The 23,092-nt window shown below is 33.9% G+C and overlaps 4 protein-coding genes across 5 annotated transcripts; 1 reads left to right on the top strand and 3 right to left on the bottom strand.

Annotated features, from left to right (window-relative positions):
- On the top strand, positions 1,067-4,069 carry LOC109359616 (DNA-directed RNA polymerase II subunit RPB1-like). The gene is made up of 5 exons (XM_019604316.1): positions 1,067-1,333; positions 1,538-2,110; positions 2,330-2,845; positions 2,894-3,467; positions 3,572-4,069. The coding sequence occupies exons 1-5, from the start codon at positions 1,147-1,149 to the stop codon at positions 3,900-3,902; spliced, it is 2,181 nt and encodes a 726-aa protein (XP_019459861.1). The 5' UTR covers positions 1,067-1,146; the 3' UTR covers positions 3,903-4,069.
- On the bottom strand, positions 5,411-7,446 carry LOC109360665. Its single transcript, XM_019605703.1, has 2 exons — positions 7,183-7,446; positions 5,411-6,966 (listed from the first exon to the last, which is right to left on the bottom strand). Exons 1-2 carry the CDS (start codon positions 7,194-7,196, stop codon positions 5,874-5,876), a joined length of 1,107 nt encoding a protein of 368 aa, XP_019461248.1. The 5' UTR covers positions 7,197-7,446; the 3' UTR covers positions 5,411-5,873.
- On the bottom strand, positions 9,211-15,241 carry LOC109360666 (agamous-like MADS-box protein AGL5). Of its 2 annotated transcripts, none has more exons than XM_019605705.1 (9): positions 15,088-15,185; positions 14,719-14,984; positions 12,072-12,153; positions 11,548-11,609; positions 11,362-11,461; positions 11,072-11,113; positions 10,267-10,308; positions 10,004-10,170; positions 9,211-9,478 (listed from the first exon to the last, which is right to left on the bottom strand). In XM_019605705.1, exons 1-9 carry the CDS (start codon positions 15,136-15,138, stop codon positions 9,475-9,477), a joined length of 816 nt encoding a protein of 271 aa, XP_019461250.1. In that variant the 5' UTR covers positions 15,139-15,185; the 3' UTR covers positions 9,211-9,474. The 2 variants fall into 2 exon arrangements, with proteins under 2 accessions (XP_019461250.1, XP_019461251.1); XM_019605706.1 differs by lacking the exon at positions 15,088-15,185 and adding an exon at positions 15,198-15,241 and having other exon boundaries at positions 9,226-9,478.
- LOC109360664 (zinc finger BED domain-containing protein RICESLEEPER 1-like) lies at positions 20,022-22,968 on the bottom strand. Its single transcript, XM_019605702.1, has 2 exons — positions 22,832-22,968; positions 20,022-22,305 (listed from the first exon to the last, which is right to left on the bottom strand). Exon 2 carries the CDS (start codon positions 22,294-22,296, stop codon positions 20,311-20,313), a length of 1,986 nt encoding a protein of 661 aa, XP_019461247.1. The 5' UTR covers positions 22,297-22,305; positions 22,832-22,968; the 3' UTR covers positions 20,022-20,310.

Below are 23,092 nucleotides of genomic sequence, written 5' to 3'. Positions count from 1 at the left end.
ATCTCATTAAATAGTCGTATTTTGTGAGGCGCTATCATGTCCACGACGACCCATTCCCTAAATTCAATTTTTTTTTCTCGTGAAATTAATATGCAAATTCTCATAAACTAAACAATTAGATCAAAAATATGTTACAGAGCATTAATACTGCCCATTCATCATATTTGGTTGGTAGGTGTGACCAACATGACTATAAGGAGCAAACTAAAATCACCCCTTACTTAGATTATCATTTTACTTTCTTATTAATTAACAATGATTTTAAATTTTGATGCATCATGATCCAAGGGGTAAAAATTTGAAGTTGTCGTACTAAGTTTTGTGAAGGAAAAAAAATAGACATATATTGTTGAAACTTTTTAATCACCAATGATCCGATTTAACTTCCAAATATACCAACACATCACACACCAAACCATAATCTAGACCAATTGTCCCGAAAAATCCTGTCTGTCCAATTAAATTATACTAAGTAATATAATTTTTTATTTATGACTTTTCTATTTAACTGAATGATGCATTTTAATTGATTTAGTACAGCAATTGAGATACAAACAAGTACAGAGGATCTTAATTCCACCGACCCAACCACATCTATGTCTTTGTTATTCTCCCTAAGTTATACCACTCCATAGTCTCTTTAGAAAGAAAAAAAAAACAAATAAACAAGACGAAAAATCTCACTCAAATGAATAATTTGTAGGAAACAAGACCAAAGTTGAAGAAGATGAGTAAAGATACATACGAAAACAAGGATTCAATTCAAGATCTATGTTTTGAGCTATTTTAGAATATTCATGCATTGTTGCCACAAGACGTACTAAATAGTAGTAAATGCATCTCTGCAACAACCGGACACATATCATCTATTCCTAAGATCCTAAGAGTGTCGCATTCCGTGTTTAGGACTAATCAAATATTGTCAGAAAACTTCTAAAAACAAAATGTAATATTTTTGTATTACTTATTAAAATTTGATTGGTTCAGGATAGAGAATGAGACATCCTTAAAGACATGTGATTTCTTTCAGCAACAACCAACTAACACGTATACTCCTTCGAATGCTTATATTTACTTCACTGTGAGCCATTTTATTCCCACTTAACTCCCCTTCATTCTCAGAGTGTAACTAAGCACTCAGTGATAATGGAGAGGACAATAACCAATCCTGCTTTTCTCACCATGTTTACATTGCTGGCACTGCTTTCTCAGAACCTTATCATCCCTGTAATATCCACCACCATTGAGGACCAGAACAACTACTATTTTCCAAACCCATCACATGCAAGAAGTTCTAATAACACAGCTTTATCTAACTCCCTGTGTGAAAACAGTAATTCTCTAACTGTAGTATCTCTTTTACTTCATTATTTATGCAAAATAGATAATATTATTGATGAGCATTTGAACTTTCCTAGCTACATACACTAGGCCATGCAGTTTCATATTTGAAGTTTGGAAAATGAAAAGCTCATAAAGAAGCATTTGATATATTTTTTCCTCAACTAATAGTATACATTGTTTTCACTTCTTGAAGGCTCACACAACAGTCCTCCATCTCATCATGGCTCTAGAGGTAGCTATGGAAGCACACCACCTTCTCATCTAACCCCATCAAATGGACATGGAGGTTGTGGAAGTTATAATCCAACCCCATCACCAACTTCAGGTGGCAACTGTGGATCACCACCACAAGACTCTACACCACCATCTACCGCACTACCACCCTCAGGTGGTGGTAGTTACAATCCGACCCCATCAACTCCACCAAGTGATGAAAGTTACAATCCGACTCCATCAATTCCCCCTGGTGGCGGAAGTTATGATCCAACCCCAATACCACCATCAGGTTCAGGTAGTGGAAGTTACTATCCAACCCCACCAACTCCCCCGGGTGGTGGAAGTTATGATCCAACCCCATCACCACCCTCAGGAAGCGGTGGAAGTTACAATCCAACCCCATTAACTCCCCCAGGTGGTGGAAGCTATGATCCAACCCCATCACCACCCTTAGATAGTGGAAGTGGTGGTAGTTACAATCCAACACCATCAACTCCCCCAGGTGGTGGAAGCTATAATCCAACCCCATCACCACCATTAGGTAGTGGAAATGGTGGAAGTTATGATCCAACCCCATCACCACCCTCAAGTAGTGGAAGTGGTGACAGTTACAATCCAACACCATCAACTACCCCAGGTGGTGGAAGCTATAATCCAACCCCATCACCACCATCAGGTAGTGGAAATGGTGGAAGTTATGATCCAACCCCATCACCACCCTCAAGTAGTGGAAGTGGTGACAGTTACAATCCAACACCATCAACTACCTGTAGTTACAATCCAACACCATCAACTCCTCCAGGTGGTGGAAGCTATGATCCAACCCCATCACCACCCTTAGATAGTGGAAGTGGTGGTAGTTACAATCCAACGCCATCAACTCCCCCAAGTGGTGGAAGCTATGATCTAACCCCATCACCACCCTTAGATAGTGGAAGTGGTGGTAGTTACAATCCAACACCATCAACTCCCCCAGGTGGTGGAAGCTATAATCCAACCCCATCACCACCATTAGGTAGTGGAAATGGTGGAAGTTATGATCCAACCCCATCACCACCCTCAAGTAGTGGAAGTGGTGACAGTTACAATCCAACACCATCAACTACCCCAGGTGGTGGAAGCTATAATCCAACCCCATCACCACCATCAGGTAGTGGAAATGGTGGAAGTTATGATCCAACCCCATCACCACCCTCAAGTCGTGGAAGTGGTGGCAGTTACAATCCAACACCATCAACTCCCCTAGGTGGTGGAAGCTATAATCCAACCCCATCACCACCATCAGGTAGTGGAAATGGTGGAAGTTATGATCCAACCCCATCACCATCCTCAGGTAGTGGAAGTGGTGGTAGTTACAATCCAACACCATCAACTTCCCCAGGTGATGGAAGTTATGATCCAACTCCATCCCCACCCTCAGGTAATGGAAGTTATGATCCAACTCCATCACCACCCTCGGGTAGTGGAAGTGATGGTAGTTACAATCCAACACCATCAATTCCCCCAAGTGAAGGAAGCTATAATCCCACCCCATCACCACCATCAGGTAGTGGAAGTGGTGGAAGTTATGATCCAACCCTATCACCACCCTCATGTAGTGGAAGTGGTGGTAGTTACAATCCAACACCATCACCACCCTCAGGTTCAGGTGATGGAAGTTACAACCCTACACCATCACCACCATCAGGTAGCAACTGTGGATCACCAACACAAGACCCTGCATCACCCTCAACACCAACAAACCCTCCCTCGGGAGGAGGCGGGAACTATAACTCACCACCAACTTATGGAGGTGATAGCCCCCCAACACCAATCATTGTGAGCCCACCAAGTACCCCAATAAACCCAGGTACCCCCTCCATACCACCTTTCCTTCCTTCACCATCTCCATTCACTGGTACATGCAAGTAAGTTCCTTTTACTACATTACACTATAAACTAAACTGTCACATTATAATATATTTCCCACACTGGTAAGTAACCTTGTGACATACTTTCCTCTAAATTGCAGCTACTGGAGGAATCACCAAGGAATCATATGGAAACTGCTAGGGTGGTGGGGAACTTTAGGGAATGCATTTTCTGTTCCTAGTATGCCAGGGTTTGGTTCCAGCCTCACCTTGCCACAAGCACTTTCCAACACAAGAACTGATGGGCTTGGAGCACTCTACAGAGAAGGAACTGCTTCCTTTCTCAACTCATTGGTTAACAACAAGTTCCCTTACACAACTCAGCAAGTCAGAGACAGGTTTACAGCATCACTTACCTCAAACAAGGTTGCAGCAGCACAAGCCCGTCTCTTCAGGATGGCCAATGAGGGGAAAATGAAGCTACATCAGTGATATTACTAATTTAGTTTGTGTCAGTTTATTATTTAGCAAAGAACATAATTATGTCTGAAGGACTTATATTATGAATGCATTATTTAGGTTCTTATCATGTTAGTTTACCTTAAGATGGATACCCTGTTACTTAATAAGTTAATGTAAGTTCTTATGATTTCTTATTTCAGAATAAACTTAATATAAGATCTTCAGTATAAAGCCCTTTATATGTTGCAATGCCAAATTCTTATTAAGAAATCCTACATTTAAATGTACAACAATCACTCCAACTCCATTAAAATGCAAGCAAAATCAGAATCCCTTGTATTATTCATCAAACAAAAACTGAGGATGGTTCTAACTTCTAAGTACACCACAGGAAGTGCCAAAACAAAAATTAAACCAAGAGAAAGATTTTGGGGTTATGGAAGGATTGATAATTGGCAGTACATAATAATCCAATGATGGTAAGTTTTCACATTAAATGTGAATGATTCATACTACATGAATTGCATTTAAGATGATTGGGTGAGTTTCTGCATTCTGGAAACATGAGCAAGGTCTAACACTGTCAAATGTTAAATAGTTGTCTACCATAGTAGAATTCTTTCAATCTTTCCAAGTAAGATTTAAAAGTTCTCCCCCCATTAAAATGCAAGGGAATGGTTTTGTTGTCAATATAAACAAAGACAATAAATGGTCCAAGGTGATAGAGTGTGTGTCCTTATATGAAATGGGAAGTGCTAAGCAATATAGTGAAAGAGGAGGGATTGAAGAGCATTGGCATAGATGGTCCAGTGACTGCATATTTATGTGCCCTTAAAAGGAAGTATACAAGAGTAGTCTTCACGTGGAAAGTCAGTAGTTTCATTAAAGCTAGAAACAAACCCAATAAATCAAGATTCAAGAGTAGATCTTCAATTGGAAAGTCAGAAGATGCATTAAAGCTTAAAAACAAACACACCAACTCACACCCTCAGCCTACCAAACATTCAAAGCGTACCAACTCACACGCTCGACTATGGAGAAATTGAATATATAACTGGATGAACTTATAAACCTAAGACTTTTAAGGTTTTGGATCAATAAGTGGTGCCAATTTCACTTATTTCGCTCTTTGCTTAGTCCACTGATATTTGGATGGGGTTTGTTAACAACTTTCTAACATATTTCTTTATGGAATACTTTTTTTTGGAGAGTGTTGGTTATTGGGAGAAGAAAAGAAGCCAACCCCTTGTGGCAGTGTTCAGTCTATGCCACTCATTTAGATAAGATCAGCATTTGGCTGATATCTGTAGTAAATCCGATGGCCGTTTCTAAAAATCCAAATAGTTGCATTTCTCACCATTGAATTCCATTGAATTCCTTTCCATTCCATACTTCACCACCAATTCGAACAAAGCTTTAAAAGCTGAGGAAGATTATATGCATTTTTATTAAACTAAGGTCATGAATCAAAGTAAGACACTTTCCACCACTTACCTAAAACTTATTAGCCGAAATATACATCCTCCACTAAAACTTGCTTAAACTGTATCATTTTCACCTCTTGTTTTAAAAATCATGTTAGTCTTTCTTATCTCAAACTTATCAAATGTTTCCATCTGAACTTCATTTTAAAAAGAATATATCGAAACAAGAACCCAACATCAGAAGAAAATTTAGGATGTCATACATCAGTATTGGTGCAAAAGTTCAGACTTTAGAGGCACACCTTTTAAATTAATAACTTCCAACAGAAATGCTCAAACAAGAATTTCCAGCCCTTGAGACTGGACCTTTGCATGATAAAGTAAGAGATATAGAAAATTTTACAAGTGACTCAGTGGATGTCAGAGTCAGACCGGTTCTTTTGAAAATAAGAGGAAGGGCATGTCCTGAATCGCTTTGAATACAACTGCTTTTGAATGCATACATGCTCTGTTGATTATAACTGTCTTACAGCATATAGGAATTTAAATACCAGAGAGCATAGTAAATAAGGTCTAATCAATTGATATGAGATTCAAACCATTTAAAAATTTGGTCAGAATGCACACTAGTCATCTCATGATAAGCAAATGCTAGGTTTAGCTCCTCCTGTATATGAGGCACAAGACGCTTATCGAGTGAAACCGTTTTCTTCTCCTCAAGAGCCTTTTTCCATTTTATTACTCGTCCGTCTCTCCTCATATATCCATTTTGATCTACAAAGCCCTTTTCCTTAAAGAATTCAAATAACTTTCCAGAAAGATTCTGATCAATACCTGGAATTCTATCAGATAAGGTGTTTGGTGACAATGGGAACTCTACGCATTCAACAACACCAACATCAATCTCTTTATCTTTCAAAATATCCACATACTCATCTATTTTCTGCTGCCTTCCAAAATCTTTGGGCATGTGAACAAAAAGGGTAGGAGGATAGTCCCTTTTAATATCCATTTTGTGAAACATCCCCTCAGCAATCATGATCGCTATACTACTGAACTTCATAGTAGTGGCAAGCACAGATACAAAATATCCACCAGAAGAAGCACCTAAAGCCATAAGAGGAAGATTCTCAAGCTTCCTTTTACTAATCCACCATTCTATAATGTTCTCAACAAGTAACACTTCCTTACCATATGTCCAACATCTTCTTGCACTTGAAATAGTAATAACAGCAAAACCTTGTGCAAGAGCATGAAGAACAAATAATCTTTCTTCGGGCAAACCAATGCAATCAGGGCATTCAGGGGATTGGTCCCAAAAATTGATGGCCCTGCCACTGCATCCATGAGCTACAAAAAGAACACCCTTAGGTGATGATTCAGGTACTTGCCATATCAAATCTGTTCCATTTCGGAACTCTTTCGTTGGATGAAATTGCACGAAAGAGTCAAAAGTATTCCACTTTTGTTTAGGATTAGGAAGTTCATGAGCTAAACTAAGTTTTTCACTATCATTCATTGTTTTTGTGTACTTTTCTTCACCAACAGTTTGAAGTAATACATAAAGAACCACTAGCATTAGCATCAATGTAAGAAACATGACAAGTACCGAAACCCTGCAATTATGAGCAGCATTCCTTTGATTTGATTTGTATCCACGCTTCAGCATGCTGCAAAAAAGGGACACACATAGAACTAAATAAACAAATCAACAGAAAATAGAAGTAAACGAGTTATTTACATGTAATGTGCAACACAACCCTTTTTTATGAATGTATAAAAGATCAAGTTTTTACAAAAAAATCTTGAAAAAACATAAAGGGTCGATATCATATGGTCAACAGAATTGTATCACTCACATTACAGGGAAAATTGTAAACACATACTCTAATGGAATCATGTGGTAAAGTGTGGAACTCCAGAATTCTGAATTTGATCCCTTTTGAGTGTTGAATGAATTGGTGTAAATGGCTTTGCAGTGACTCAAGATCAAATTGGGTTTTCTGGGAAAAATTTCATACCAAACACCAAACACCCAATTTTTGTTTTTTGTTTTAATAAGGTTGGGGAAGAAGAAAACAAAACTTTTGTAACCATGCTCACGAAGATCTCGATGCAAATGTCTTTTCTTTACACTAAAAAAAACAAACTAGTAAATTTTATGCCTGATGTTAATATGAATTAGGTCACATTGGAAATAAGTGTATGAAAGAAAAATAGAGAGAATATCATCATCAATCATATTCGTATTCCTTAATTAATCAACATAAGTGAATTTTTCATTATTTCTCATCATATTTATTGCATCAGCTATTCTTTGCAAGCCTCTTTGCAATGTTTTTATCTACTAATCATATCCATTCCGAAATGTATAACTATTATCCTAATAAGTATCATTTCTAATAATTGAATAATTAACTGTTACTCATCTTAAAATCTCGCACGACCTATATCACTAAACTAATAGTTTGTTAGATTAAGATTTGATGCCATTATTATTTTGGAAGGAGAAATTTTATAAAAATATCATAATCTTTATCTACTTTTCTTTATATTTATTTTTGGATATCAACAACACATTTACCTAAATTTTGGTTTCTAAAAGAAATAATTACTGATAAGACACCGGCACAATAACATTTCCAAAAAACAAGTGAGAACTCAAATAAGTGGGATTTTCTTTCTCACTTATTCCACTAACTAATATATTTCTTGGTGTATAAAAATCTAGGAGAGCCTTGTATTACCGGACTCCATATACTATACTAATCAGAATGTTACTTTTTATCACTTTTTATTTTTAAAAATATTATTTTATTTACATGTCAACATGTGATTGATTTGAGATAGAAAATGGGACATGATTAGGGACAGGTGATCCCCATCGCTTATACTAATAGCTTTGTTGATAAATCTCATATTAATTTTAGAAAATTCAATATACTAAACACCCATCACCATTCTACACATCCCTTTCCATGATTTATTTGGCACTTTGGTGAATTGAAATAATGTTATGGAGTGAACCTAGTTTTTACAGTTGCTCTTTATTTATTTAGAGGTATATTAGTCAGATTGAAGAATACAGAGGCCACAATCTCATTAATCTTTCAAGTACATTATCAGCCCTTAACCCTTAGGACTCTTTCTATGCCAATATTTCTAGCCATGTTTTGAATAAGGCTCATTTGTTGTACATGACATTGGTTTCATATTTACCACTGCAAAATAAAATCAATGTTTCAGATTTAATTCTCTAACCAAATCCATCATACACATTCATTGAATTCTCTAACCTAGTGCACAATTTTTTACATAAAGCTTCTGTATATCATAATGTTACAACACATATATCACCTCAGATTTGTACAGTTTTCATTGAATTATTCAAGTAGATTCCATATCATTATTACACGTATGTGTGAGGTGATGCACACTAAGCATTATTCTATTGTATAGCTACTAAGTTAATTTCTTTCATCATTTGGTACCAGGTTGATGAGCTTCTTAAGGACTATGAAAATGTATGCACACTCGTAATCCAATTTTCAGTATCATCTGATCTCAGCAATCCACACAACTTCATCACTAAGATAACAAGATCTGAAAAAGTGTCTAACATTCCTATCAGCATTACTGTTTCTGAACTGATTAGCTGATTTTTTTTCATAGTTCATTTTTGTGAAATGATGAAATTAGGTTTTCATATGTTAGTCCTTAATTATAATATTAAGTTCTAGCTTTTACAAGCAGCTACAGTTAAGAATGAAGTATAATATTGAAGTTACTGACTTCAATAATATACTAGATACTATATAATTACAATATTTGCAATTACTTTAATTTGTAATCTCAGAATTATTTAGGGGAAGGAGAAATTTGTATAAAATGTATGTAGACACCTTTCCAAGAAAAAAATCAATACTGGGTACATATTTAAACATATATTTTATAGTAGTAGGTTCAACCAAACACATAAATGTACGAGCTAGGAGTTTATATAAAGTAGTTCTTAATTAATGAAAGGTTAAACAATATTTTATAAAGTATAGGTGCCAAATGATGGTATCTTTTTTCTAGGTAAATCTCAGTTTGAAGAACTTCATAAAGGAAATTTTAAAGGCACTAATTAAATCATGGATAGGCTGTAGCAGAATTTCCAGCGACTTTTTAGCTCATCAACTGCATTCAAAAGTGAAAATGGAAATAAGTAAATATCAAAATGGTTAATATTGAGATGGGAAATCATCAACTATGAAATGAAAGGGCTCTTAAAACCCTTAATAGACTTTACCCAACCATAGAAGTATAGTGTTATTAATTGTATAGCATACTTCCAAGTTATATTGTTTGAGCCTTTGAGAAGGATTAAAGTCTTCCAGAGCTTGTAAATTATAGCCCTAATATTATATAGGATCCTTCTGATAAGTACAATAAGGGCATCAATTAAGGATTACAAACGAAAAAATTCAGTATTGGAATTACCCATCATGTTAAGCATGACATTTTCTTAGACAAAATTATCTTTAATGTTTCCTTAACCAATGGAATTAGTAAAATATGAAAAGTAATGATATTTGTAATTCATTTTCGTAGACCAATGTTTTTCTTTATGCACTAGTCATTAATTGCACCATTTGTTTTTGCCTAAGGAAATTTAACAACATATTGTAACAGTAAGAGATGAATGTGGTAGGTAGTACTTACACAAGTTGGAGAGCAGTGTGATCTTGACGTGAATATTGATGATTGGGATCTAGGAGATTTACTGGGAAGAAATTCCTATCATATTGTTGTGATGCTATGGTCTCACACACATTTCCCTGCTGCATCATATTTGGTTCCTGTTGTTGTGCTCTCTCATATTCAGCTATCTACACCATATATCCATCAACATGAATTAATGACACTCAAATTTGATGTGATTTCACATTGATTTCTGTGTTAGTTATGGAAGTAATGAGAGATACCTTAGCTCTCAGATAGTTATTATGGTTTTGCAGCTCAACTTCCTGCACATTGTGGTAAGTATACATTTGTTAGAAGAGGTATTATACCCATGTAATTAAGTATTCTATTTGCAGTGTAGGAGTTTGTGTTGTTATTTTTCCATTATTTCTGTTGAAGAAAAAGTAAAGAATACAATTATAGGAAATGAATCCTCACATGTGTTTTCTGGAGGAAAAATAAATAAATACTGAAATAAGTGAATCCGAAAAATCTTGATTGGGCTTACCTATAACACTTATAGATGTTGGTAGAAGTATGTGCTGCAAATAATAAATACATAAAGTTGTGTCCTATCTAAGCAATAGCCATATTTAACTTTAACCTACAATGGCAAGTTCTAAATCATCAAAGTAAAATTGTTTACATTAATGAAATAAAGTCACTCCTTAGTAACCGATGTCTAGCTTTTAACTTAGTGTTAGTATTTGATATAATAACTAGAGATGCAACTTAATTAACACTGACAATAATAAAGAAAAGTTTCAGTTTGAGACTTTATCAAATATTAATAATAAAGAAAAGTTTCAGTCTTTGTAATTCTTTGTCATATGTTTTCTTCAGCACATGTAATATCCTTTCCTTTGTAATTTTTTAATTTATTTTAGGGTGGGTGGTGGGAGTGAAGATTAAGATAAGAAAACACTGAAAATAACATCTCCATCTTCAACATGATTTTGAAAGTCCTACTATATATGCTGCCATGTAATGATATAGAAGAAAACAAGTAAAGCAGAAATTAATAACATCAAAGGAAATGATGGGTACCCGCTTTTGCATGAACTCGACATCAGCAAACAATGTTTCATGCTGCAAGAATTTGGGTTTGTCAAACCAAAGAACTAAAGATATGTAGTACAATATGAGAAGGGAAATAATGCATATTTATTTTTACAATACTAGGAGAAAAATGAAATCATCTTGTAGCTAGTTTTTCTTTACTAATTGTTGCGCATTTATCGATATTAATGCATGATGCATGCTTTGGTTAATAAATCATATCACATGCCAAATGGCTTAATTAAATTAATCATATGCTAATTAAGCTTATATAATACCTTTCTGGATCTAACTCTGCTTAAACCTTTCTCCAATCTACTCTCAAGGTTCTTTAGTTCCTTGAGACTTAGAGAGCTAAGTGATTCACCAAGAATGTGCCTGCAAGGGAAAATTCACTGGTTGATTTCATAATTTAATTAATTGAGAAATTATGATGAAACTCATTTCTAAGAGAAGAGACTAACCTGTTCAGATTCTGAATGTCTCGGATCTGTCTCTTTAATTTGGATGACTCCTGCTGATAAAACTGGTATTGATAAAAAGTGTTACTTCTATTTAAATAATTCATAGGGAGATATTAATCTAACTGAAATTCTGAATATAACAAACATGATGGCTAAATTTTCATGGTGACAACTAAAGCATACAATCCCTTGTATGTTTCATCAGTCATCAAAAGGTTAGTACCAAGTTTGCAAGTTTGGAAGGGGAATACTTGGATTTCCTATTTTTTATTGATTTTAAGGAATTTTTTGTTGCTGATATATAAAAAATGAAGTGTACAATTATTGACCCTAATCTATCATAAACCATAAAGGATGATACAGCAATGTGAAATATATGAAAATTGATGGGTTAGGGATAAAATGCAATTTTGATGACAAACCAAGGTTCATTAATGCAGTTTGTTCATCAGCTTGATCAATTTGACAAGTAGAGCAATTTTCAATGTTTATGTTTGATACTATTATCTGAATAATAAACATACCTGTGTATTAGCTTCAGATACAGATTCTGCATTTGTGGAAGTAGCAGATGCTTTTTTGTACCTTTCGATAGTTCCTCTAACACTGCATACAATACATGCAAAGCTAAAAGAGTTATCAAATTTCATTGCAATTAATTAAGCTGGTTCTACTATGGGTACTGATTATGTAGATACATGGTTTGAATATCCTTTAATACATTCTTTTTCTTCTTCTGCTTAAACAAAACAACAAAGAATATGTGATCTTTTTTGACATTGAAATTATAAATATGTAATCTTTACACGGAAACCAATGATTTCTTATATATCATTGACTTGTTTTACATGTAACAGTAATACCATAATTTTATAGTATATTAAGTATGATATATAATAAGTAGTAAAATGCCACTGCTACTGGTTCCTCTCTGAACCTTAATATTGTTGTAGCTTTGATTGGTTGTCCCTGCCAAGTTGGCACAAGATCCGACAATGTGATTGGCTCAAATATAAGTATTCCTAGGTTCAGACAACGTGTGTCTTTTACCCATCATGCCATTACACATGGTGTATTAACCATGCCATAAGAATCCTTATTTCAAGTCAAAATGATATCTGCATGTATAAATTATTATGTGGACAATTGGACAAACATATATATATATATATATATGCAAATACTCTTTCCTTATTTTCTTATTTCTCGATTACTACAAAACCCTTACAATATAGTAGTACTGCTCTTGTTGAAGAAATCAAAGAGTTTGTGTCAGCACTCAACAGAGAAATGCGCATGCCATCTCTTTCTTTCTATCTTTCCCTCACCTTACCTTTCATTGTTACCTCTTCTGTATAACACTCTCCAAAATAAATTAACAAATTCATAGCTGAATTGTTAGATGAAGTTTCATTCTTTGAATTCTGAGGAATATAATATATACCAATGCCATAGTTAAAATAGATGAAATGAGATATTGCTAGTAAGTATTGTTCAGAAGGTGTAAATGCAAGTTTCCTTTTTGATTGAAATGTCCAAAACACATAATTAAGAGTAGGTTGAGAATTGACGTGAGGAATGAGAAGCTTTATTCCACAAAGATGAAAGAAATTAAATTTGATGAAAAAAGAGAAGTCATTTGCTTTTATCTATTCTTAGAATTCAGGTGACATCATCATGTTGGTGTTACCTTTAGCTATTCCAGGTACAGAAATCAGAAATGAGAGAACAAGAAAGAATAATATCTAAACATTATCATATATAACTTCTTTCAAAATTCAGGAAATGAATCTAAAACAAGACAATAATCTCATGTCCTTAGTGAAAAACTAAGTTACCATATCTGAAGTCACCCAAAAATCGTATTTTGCAACTTAATATAGAAAACTGTACTTTTATCAATTGTTAAGTAAAAATAATATTTATAAAGATAACAATAAAAATAATTTTAAGGAAATTCACAACTATCTTTTAGCTAATAAATTCAAGGTATTGAGAGATAAATAGAAAAATAATTGGAGAATATTTCAAAATCCCTGGACCAAAGACATTTCTTTTGCAGACAATGAGTTATGGGCTAGGAAACCCTAACTGCGCCATGATTAACCCTTCACTGTGTAAAGGACAAAAAAAATTATGTAAGTGGGGAACAAAATTTAGACATTCAGGAAAGACACAAATTATCTAAGAAACCATTTCAGTTTTAAAGAGATCCCACCCCTTTTAAGTCCAGAAACCCTAATACCTGATCTAATTAGTTCATAATCAGATCCATTAAAGAAAACCTAAAAAATATTTCTAATTTTTCAATTATTACTTTTGTAGATGATAATCCTGATTATCAGTCTCTTACTGCTTTACAGTCTCATAATTGAAATGATTGAAGAGTGACCAGTGAAAATTTGAAACCCTAACTCCTATTGGATGATCTTGCTTGTGTTATGTCACTGTTTTCCTAGCTGAGCTGACAAGTAAGTACTAAGTGATATTAAGGAAAAGTCAAGAGATTGAAGAGAAAGTGTGTTGATTGAGTGCATTACAGCTTTTTGTGCAGAACTTTTAAGATTTGATTGTTAACAATTTAACATGTAGACAGAAATTTGAGAGGGAAGGAGAGAGTTGAAAAAGGTATGAATTCACACACACACAAGGAAAGGAAGCTAAAATCTCTTACCTGCAAATTTTTGTAACCCTAATTAATAAAGCTCTTACTCTTCTTCACCTGCTTCTATGTATATTACTTTATATTGTTGCACCTTAACATATATTTCTATTGCTTACACAGATCTGAAACCTTTTAAAGAAAAACCACTTGGAAGACACAAAAAAGTGCAATAATTATAGAATATAATATTCTTCAAAGCTCATAGAGTGGAAAAACAAACAAAAAATATTGAAAAGGAAAAAGATATTCAAATGTTAGGTGTGACTGCATAAACTTCTTTTATATTCAAACCACTTCTTATATAACCAAAATCTTTTGAGTGAAATTAAAAGATAAGTAGTCTTATTTCCCTCATAAAATGGACATTTCTGATATGTATATATATACACACCAACAGAAATAAACTCACTAACAAATCACCAAAGATTAACTTATCAATAAATTCATAAAAAATCAGAGGAAATAATTATATATGATATTGAAGAAATAAAATGTAAGGGAAGGACCTGTTGTTGGCATATTCATAGAGTCGACCACGGTTAGAGAAGACAACAAGAGCAACTTCAGCATCACACAACACTGATAGTTCATAAGCTTTCTTGAGCAACCCATTTCTGCGTTTGCAGAAAGTAACTTGTCTATTAGTTGTGTTTTCGATCCTCTTGATTTCTATTTTCCCTCTTCCTGTTTTCTTCTGATGAGAAGAACACCCTTCTGTTCCTCCTCCTTCAATATTACTTGGATCAAGCTCCATGGCTGGTATTAGCAGTAGCTGAAAGTAATTATAAAAAGAAATATAGTTGATATAGGATGAAATTAAAGAAGCAAAACTAGTTTATTTCAATTTAAAGGGCATGAAGCATGAGGGTTTTTACGTGATCTTGATTATTATTATGTATAGAAGGTGTTAAGTGTTGAGTAGCCATGAATATAGATAATAATGAAATATGGAGTTATAAGAAAAAGAAGGAAACAAAGGTCTCACAATGTTGTAGGTCTTGAATGGTGTTATATTGCAATTTGCAACTGAGATGAAAATGATGCAAAATATGGAAGTAGGAGGATGGCCTAGCAGACAGGTATTTATGGACAGATAATAGACCCTCCAACCATCAATAACTTATTGGATGGTCTCAAATCAATATTTCAAAATCAATATCTCAAAATCAATATCTGATGAGGAAGATAGTAGTCGTAAAGAATGGAGTGCAGGAAGTTGTGGGTTCGAGTCTCACCATCAACAAACAAAAAAAGAGTTATAAGGTGGTTAGATGGTAGAGTGTAGGAGGTTGAGGGTGCAATCTCACTCACAACAAAATACTAACATACTAATAATTGCCGATCAAAATAAATATCTCAAAATATATCTCTATATATATTCATTTTGAAACAATACATAAAAATTTGGTAAGTGTGATTTTGTTGAAGGCTCAAAATCACTTTTAAGCTTCCAATTTTTTTTTTAAATATGTTTAGTGTAACATCTCAGCCTTGACATGCAAAGCCCATGAATTTATTGAACGTGTCACCTATTAAGCTTAAATATTTTCTGTAGTATTTTATCTCCAAGAGGAAGACTCTGCGACTCGAACCTATAACTTCATGGACTTATTACTTACACAAAGGTCTATTATGATAACAAAGATCTGATGTTCCAAATCTTATTCTGAATCAATGATAAGGAAGCAAAAAGAATAATAATAATAATAATAATAATAATAATAATAATAATAAATGTTTAAATTTTCTAATTGACATATATATTTTCATTAGTGTGAGCTAAAATTTAAGACAATTTTGAGACAAAATATCTCTATTCCTAAAAGATCTGACCTTCATGTACTATGCCCCAATAAGCTACTTAACATATGTTCCCCCTTAGTTGTAATTGAGTTTTGGCTCAAAATAATGATTTGGAAAAAAGTGTAAAACAATTTTTTTTAATTTTCAAATACTATTATAATTCTATTGATACCATTAAAAATTATCAATTCATATATCTACTATTACCTAGCTAATGTTATTATTATACTTTATTTAATTTAATAATTTAAAAAACATATAATTGGATGTTTTAGATCTAGTGATTATGCTAACTTAACATTTGTATTTCATTATCTAATCTAAATTTTGATATTTTTAATGAGAACTATATTTTTCATTTAATAATTTATTAAAAATTGATCCATCACTATTGATTTCATTTTTTATAATAAATGGAAAGATAAATCATAATATAAATTATTTGGGCAATCTGATAACTATATATCTAAATGTTAGTTTGAATGGTACAAAATTTTAGTTCATCAAACCTACTTGTATCAAAATTGAAGTTTCCAAAACTTAGTTCAACTCAACTTAGTTTTACAAATGATATACCAATCACACCCTAACTCATTATATTACTACTTGATCAACCTAACACACCACAAATGTACCAACGGGCGTTGGTTCAAGTGGTACACACTTGATTCTTCTTAAGTAAGAATCCGGGTTCGAGTCTTGTGGATGGAAAAATGTTCATTGGGAGAGTTAGCCCCACATACCTGTGGATGTTCCCAACTCGGATAGGATTGCCTCGAGTGCGAGGATACATATGTTTTATTGATAGCCTTGATCATTATTGGTTGGGAGTTGGGACCATTGAATAATTTGTTCCAAGTCTCACTAAAATTTACTACCTGAGAGAATAAAGGGGTAGAAGGGTGAAAGGGAGAGGAAGTACATTGGGATTCATCTTTGAAGTTTGAAGCTATAATATTAACCGTTCATTTGTTCATGTATGGGGAAAAGGCGAGGTGCCATGAAATGAAAGGGTCTTTTTGAAAGTGACTTTGGTGATGTTCAATTTGAATGAGAGGGATATGAATCATGGAAGAAAGAATTTATTGTCCTCAAATATGTTTCAAAGTCTGTTATAAACTAAACAAAATATGTAACATTAGTTAAAAAATTAAACATTTATAATTTTATCTATTTTGCATCATTGTAATTAATTTGAGACAAACTTGAAAACATGTTTTGAGACAGCATATCCTAAATTATGAAGCAAAGTTCACACGCAAAAACTGGGAAAGCACTAAATATTAATTCCCTAAGACTAAGAGAGGCATATATAGTAATGGTGCAGAGTTGTTGGATTTTGAGTTTTGGCATTTTACCTCACAGAATCTTAGATTATTTGTTACCTTCACACCTGAACACTTTTTACTTTACTGTCCTTCACTTTTTCCTACTTCAAACCTCTGTTTTTTTATAATTCTCAACTATATGATATATATGATATTTGTGTCTTATGTTGATACTTAAATTTAGGGGTAAAGATGGGTTGAGTTGCAAAATGTTAAGACTTGTTTCTTATTTGGTCTTAGTGTATGTAGTTGCTCTTCTCAATAAGTATCACTCCTAAAAATTGAATTTTTTATCATTCTACTAAAGTCTTACATTACAAAACTAACATTTTATTGGTATGAGTTTTACGGTTTGCTTGAATATGGTTCTACTTGTAAAAAAGTAAAGTGGCATATATTGGTAAAAATGAATAACAAATGTCCATCAGTAGTAATTGGACTTAATTATATTTAATATCTGAAAATTGTTAATCAATACTTTAAGGGTATTATTGAAGGAAATATATATATTAAGTAAAATAACTTTGTACTAGTATATCTAATATTAAGTCAAGAAACTTTGAATTACAATTTTCAATGGTGATTTAGCTAAAGCTTTTATGTCTGATTTAGTCTGATAATCAATTTATGGATCAATTAAATTTCGTTATATTTGGAAAATTAGATCCTAAAATTGTTGGAAAGATAAGGACAGGTAGCAACTGTAACAAACTCTTGGATTCCCAATTGCATTTTTACTTCACTGAATGCAAAGGGATCATTCTTTTAGACACAATGCTTATAGATTTTTTTATCAACATTATAGGTAAAAGTATGAAACATGTCGTAATTTTAGTGACTAGAGGAGATAATCTATCTCCTTATACTAACACATTCTTGATTCTCTTTTGGGAAAATCATTTAATAGGCATACTGATAGCTAGGTGAAATAGCTTTGTGAATGGTCCATTTTCATTGTACACTTCTCCTAATCTCTCTCATTATGCATTTGATACTCTACCTGTAGCTACATTTGCACTTCTCTTTCCACCATTTTTGCTAGACTTTTGATTGAAATCTTGGGCATGCCACACGTTCTCTGAAGCAGTTTAATATCCATTAATCATTATTATAAGGCTATATTCTATGTAGTAGATGACATGACATCATAAAAGGAAATTTGAATCCTTAAAATTTATTCTTTTGAGGACCACATATTGTTCTAACATGGAAAGGGATTTGACAATAACCCATATATTCATAACTGCAATTATGCCTTCATACCTACCATGCAATCATAGTGTCTGAAATTTATATGCCCATAAAAATAAAATCATATTTTCCTTCACAAATTAATAGATGATTGGACCACAAATGCTATAATATGAAGAGAGAATATATAACAGTAGTAGTAGCTGATAATAGGAACATTGTAACCATGGTTAAGAGTTGGGAACCACAATTGAATAAAATGAAAGGTACTGGCTAACGGATTGATTAGGTAAGGTAAGGACCACAAGTACAACACAAAATGTTTATGCTTCAACCTAACATCAATTCACACTTGTTCCACAAATGGAATGGAAGAGTAATTAATCTCAACTCATTAGTCTAGGGAATTAAATCTACAAAGAACATACTTATCGTTAGAGTGCACAGAGGAGACTGCTTGTGATTTCTTTCAAAAGTTACATAAACTTAGAATTAGGGATGGCAATGGGTACCCGGACCCGTGACTACCCACAAAAAATACTCACAATGGGTCGGGTCTGGGTCCATGTTTTTGTACCCACAGGTAATTGAGACCCGAGATTTTAAAACCTGTTGTTGGATGGATCCAGATTCGGGCAATGAGGTACCCAGACCCACGGGTACCCAGGCCCATTGTTCCTTCCTCTGTATATATATTGTTAATTCATAAATGTGATTGTTATGTTGTTAAGCAATAATATTATATTGTTAAGTAATATGTGATGTTATATTCTTAATTGATATGTATAACTCAATATTTTGTTGATTGGACAATTCTTACTAAATCAATTTTACATCTTAATGTTGAAATAGTCAATTTAAAATGTGTTTAAAACTTTAAATATGTTTTATAATTTTTTCTCTTGTTGATTACTTAAAAAACATATAAGATTGTAGAAAATAAATACATGATTACATAAATTATTCGCAATTATTTTTTGATATTTTTGAATTTTGTGGGTACCCAAGGACCCATGGGAAGTAGACCCAGCAGATATCAGTACAGGCCTGGTCCAAAAGTGAAGCAAAGGGGCGGGTCTGGGTAATATACTACCCGAACCCATCCAGACCTATTGCCATCCCTACTTGGAATCTGTATAGTAGCAATCTGCTTTATGAATGGAGAGACATGAATTGAAAGCATGCTCTACCCACTTGAATTGATTCCTTAATGAATGGTATATAATGTGAATGCAAGTAATTCTCCCAAAATAAAGTTAGCATCATTTAGATACTATATCAATACAAGCAAAACCTATGATGCTAGACATATATTTCTCCAATAAGCTTTCAAATTTGTTGAGTATCCTATTTACTTGTGATCGTATTAGACAAAACACCAGAATCAAATATCTGATGGAACTTTTGTTTTATTTTTTTAAAAATAAAATTATGTGATGCATAAATTCAAATTATTCTTTTTAAGTAAGGTGAATAAAAAGGCAAAATTGAATAAAATATATACTAGAGATTAAGAATGGCCCTGTTAAGCAGACAAATACAAAAGATGAATATCTCTTGATGTGCCTCATAAAGCCACAGATTACCAAAACAACAAAAGCATAGAGCAGTCAAAGAAAGTTATAATATCAACTATATAAGTTGCATAAGGTTATAAACCAAACAGAACCTGAAATACAGGTCAGGAAAGTGGACATGGGGAGTTAGAACATCTAACTTACAAGGGTGATGCTGCTACCAAAATCGACATGCAGAGCTGCAGCGGAAAAGCAACTCTTAATTTTCCAATTCACTCCGAATCCAATCTTGTGAACACACCAAAGCTTGGACAGTGACGGGATTAAGTGAGCTCCAATCACGATCAAGAACTCTGCCACTATTATTAAATGCCAACTCTTGCGGAACCTTTGACATTGGAATTCCTAATACGTTTCGTGCCATCATGGATAAGACAGGATACCTGGGAGTGTGGACTTTCCACCAATTTGATATGCTGAAGTCCACATTGCGGGGGAAAAGAGGCTCTTCTAAGTACTTGTCTAGATCAGACTTACCACCTTCACCCTGAGAAGTTTCATTAAGGAATTTGTCAAATCCCATGAGTCTGTCCCTTGAGTCTTTTACAGAACTGGGCAAGCAAAGTGGGCCATTGCCAACTTGCCAGGCCAAACCCTGGTCATCGAAATCTAACGGGAAGCGTATTGAATGTTCATTGTATAGGGCCTTCACGCCCTCAAGGACCTCATTAATCCGACCAGCTGAAGTGCTACCATAGATTTGTGGATAGTAATATTCCACCAACTTCATCTTGAATCTAGGATCTAACATGGCCGCAACTGCCAACCCTAAGCTACATTTTTCCCAATATTCATCAAACTTGCTTCTCATTCTTAATGCCAAAGAACTAATGTATTCATCTGAATTTTTGCACCATTCAATCAAATGCAACTTGACATCACAGAGCTCAGGGAAATATATGTTTGCAGTTGGATACTTGCTCCTAGTGAAAACACTCGTAACCTCGACAAAAAGTTTCAAGTAGCTAGTAACGGCAGTGACTCTCTCCCACTCTACATCAGATAAATTAATTGTGTAGCCACTATCATTTTCTTGCAAAAGCATAAAAACATCCCTGAATTCTAAGGCAGCCTCAAGCATTGAATATGTGGAATTCCATTGCAGTGGATTATCTATAGATAAGCACTTTTGGCTCGTGATCCCAACTTCTTTAGCCATCACATTGAACTTTTCATGTACTCTTTGTGAACTTTTAATATAATGAATACTTTCTCGAACCCTGTTGATTATTTCACTCACAGCTTCCAAAGCATGCTGAACCAAGACACTAAGAACATTTGAAGCACAGCGTATATCAAATAATTGACCGTTACAATAAAGAAACCTGTTTTCCGAAAGTCGCTCGGTCACTCTTAAGGTAATGCTATCGCTGGTAGAACTATCCAATACTATGGAGAACAACTTACGGTCAATATCCCAATCCATCAGACAACTCATGATAGTTTCCGAAAGCTTGTCGTCAGTATGCAAAGGGTCAATAATGATAAAATTTAGAACCCTCCTCCTTAACAACCATGATTCGTCTATGTAATTTGCTGTCAAACATAAATACTCAGAACCACACGTAGCAGTCCACACATCAACGCCAAGGCTGATTTTCCCAGGCAATCTATCCAACATCTCATTCATCTTCTGTTTCTCTTTCTCATAAATCTCCATGCAGTCAGCCTCAACCCTGTTCAATGTCACAAGCTCAAACAACGGCTGTAGATTTTTTACAAATACTCTGAAACCCACATGCTCAACCATAGCCAATGGATATCCATGAAGAATAATCATGCGGGCGAGATCAAATCGACTCCGCCTTTGATCAAAGTTACTGTTTCCAGTGTTGACAGTTTCTTCTTTCATCTGCTCCTGCTCAAATTTAATATTCACAAGACTAAGGGAATCATCTTTTTTCTGGTCTATATCTAAATTGAAATTTGCAATTGTGACAGTCCCTTCCTTTCGCTTGTCTCTCGCCGTAACATATTGTGCTATGCCATGGTTAGACCTTCTCTGACACCTGATTAAATGGTTCCTTAGATGCGATGTTCCACTTGTACTTGATCCACTCAATTTCTTTTTACAATGCCTACAAACAGCCACACAGGTATCACCTTTTTTAATCCTGTCAAAATCATTCCATACAACAGATTTCAACCTGCTGGATTTCACAATTATAGCATCTGACATGTCCATCCCACGAACCTGGCAAACAAGCACGCCCGTTAAATCGAATTCAAAGGCTTCACATTTAAAGGGTTACAAATACAATAAAAAGGATAACACCATTGCACAATCTACTCTCTTTACATACAAACATCGCTGAATGTATATATGATGAAAAAAATCTAAAAGAGAATGCAAATAGAACAACCAAGCCTTTTTCCAACTAGGTAGGGTCAAACTATGTAAAGAGAATGCGATTTTTTTATAACTGAAGTATAAGTAATACTTCACACACAAAATTAAATACAATAAAATAAATTACAATAGGTACATCAAAAAAAACAAAATCCCCACAATCATGAAGCACTATCCCATGAAGCCTTTTTAATTACTAAGAAACACCGCACCTTTTATTTAAATTGGGAAAAAAAATCCAGAATTTATATGCAAACCTAGTAATCAAATAGGTATGTAGGAAGTAGCAACGCATAATTGTATCTTATAACATTCCAAATAACAATCAAGTAAATTTGAGAAATGAGATTGAAGGGAGAGAAAAAAATACCTGTATGTATGTATGATGAATAAGTGAAGAGGAATTGCAAACACTAAATAATCAAATAAAATGGTTGAGGAATATGATAGTCCAATTTCTATGGCATGATTGGTGAAGGTTAAAAGAAAGAAAAAGAGGAATTTTGTAAACTCTGAAAAATGAAACAAACCCTAATAAAATATAGAAGACAAGAGATAGATCAATCCACTACTCTGTTTCTTATTTTTACCATAAATTACTACTCACCATTGTTTTTCATCTTTAAAAAAA

This window comes from Lupinus angustifolius, chromosome LG11 (genome assembly GCF_001865875.1).
Source record: "Lupinus angustifolius cultivar Tanjil chromosome LG11, LupAngTanjil_v1.0, whole genome shotgun sequence".
In the NCBI taxonomy this organism is placed as follows: domain Eukaryota; kingdom Viridiplantae; phylum Streptophyta; class Magnoliopsida; order Fabales; family Fabaceae; genus Lupinus; species Lupinus angustifolius.
Note: the sequence above shows the minus strand (reverse complement) of the source record. Positions and strands in the feature narration are given on the sequence as shown.

Coding starts and splice junctions, on each gene's coding strand:
- LOC109360664 (XM_019605702.1), bottom strand. CDS start 22,296: ATGGACATGTCAGATGCTATAATTGTGAAATCCAGCAGGTTGAAATCT.
- LOC109360666 (XM_019605705.1), bottom strand. CDS start 15,138: ATGGCTACTCAACACTTAACACCTTCTATACATAATAATAATCAAGAT. Junction 12,154..14,718: donor TATGAATATGCCAACAACAG/GTCCTTCCCTTA, acceptor TATTGTATGCAG/TGTTAGAGGAACTATCGAAA. Junction 11,610..12,071: donor TATCTGAAGCTAATACACAG/GTATGTTTATTA, acceptor TATCAATACCAG/TTTTATCAGCAGGAGTCATC.
- LOC109359616 (XM_019604316.1), top strand. CDS start 1,147: ATGGAGAGGACAATAACCAATCCTGCTTTTCTCACCATGTTTACATTG. Junction 1,334..1,537: donor TAACTCCCTGTGTGAAAACA/GTAATTCTCTAA, acceptor CACTTCTTGAAG/GCTCACACAACAGTCCTCCA. Junction 2,111..2,329: donor ACCACCATTAGGTAGTGGAA/ATGGTGGAAGTT, acceptor CATCAACTACCT/GTAGTTACAATCCAACACCA.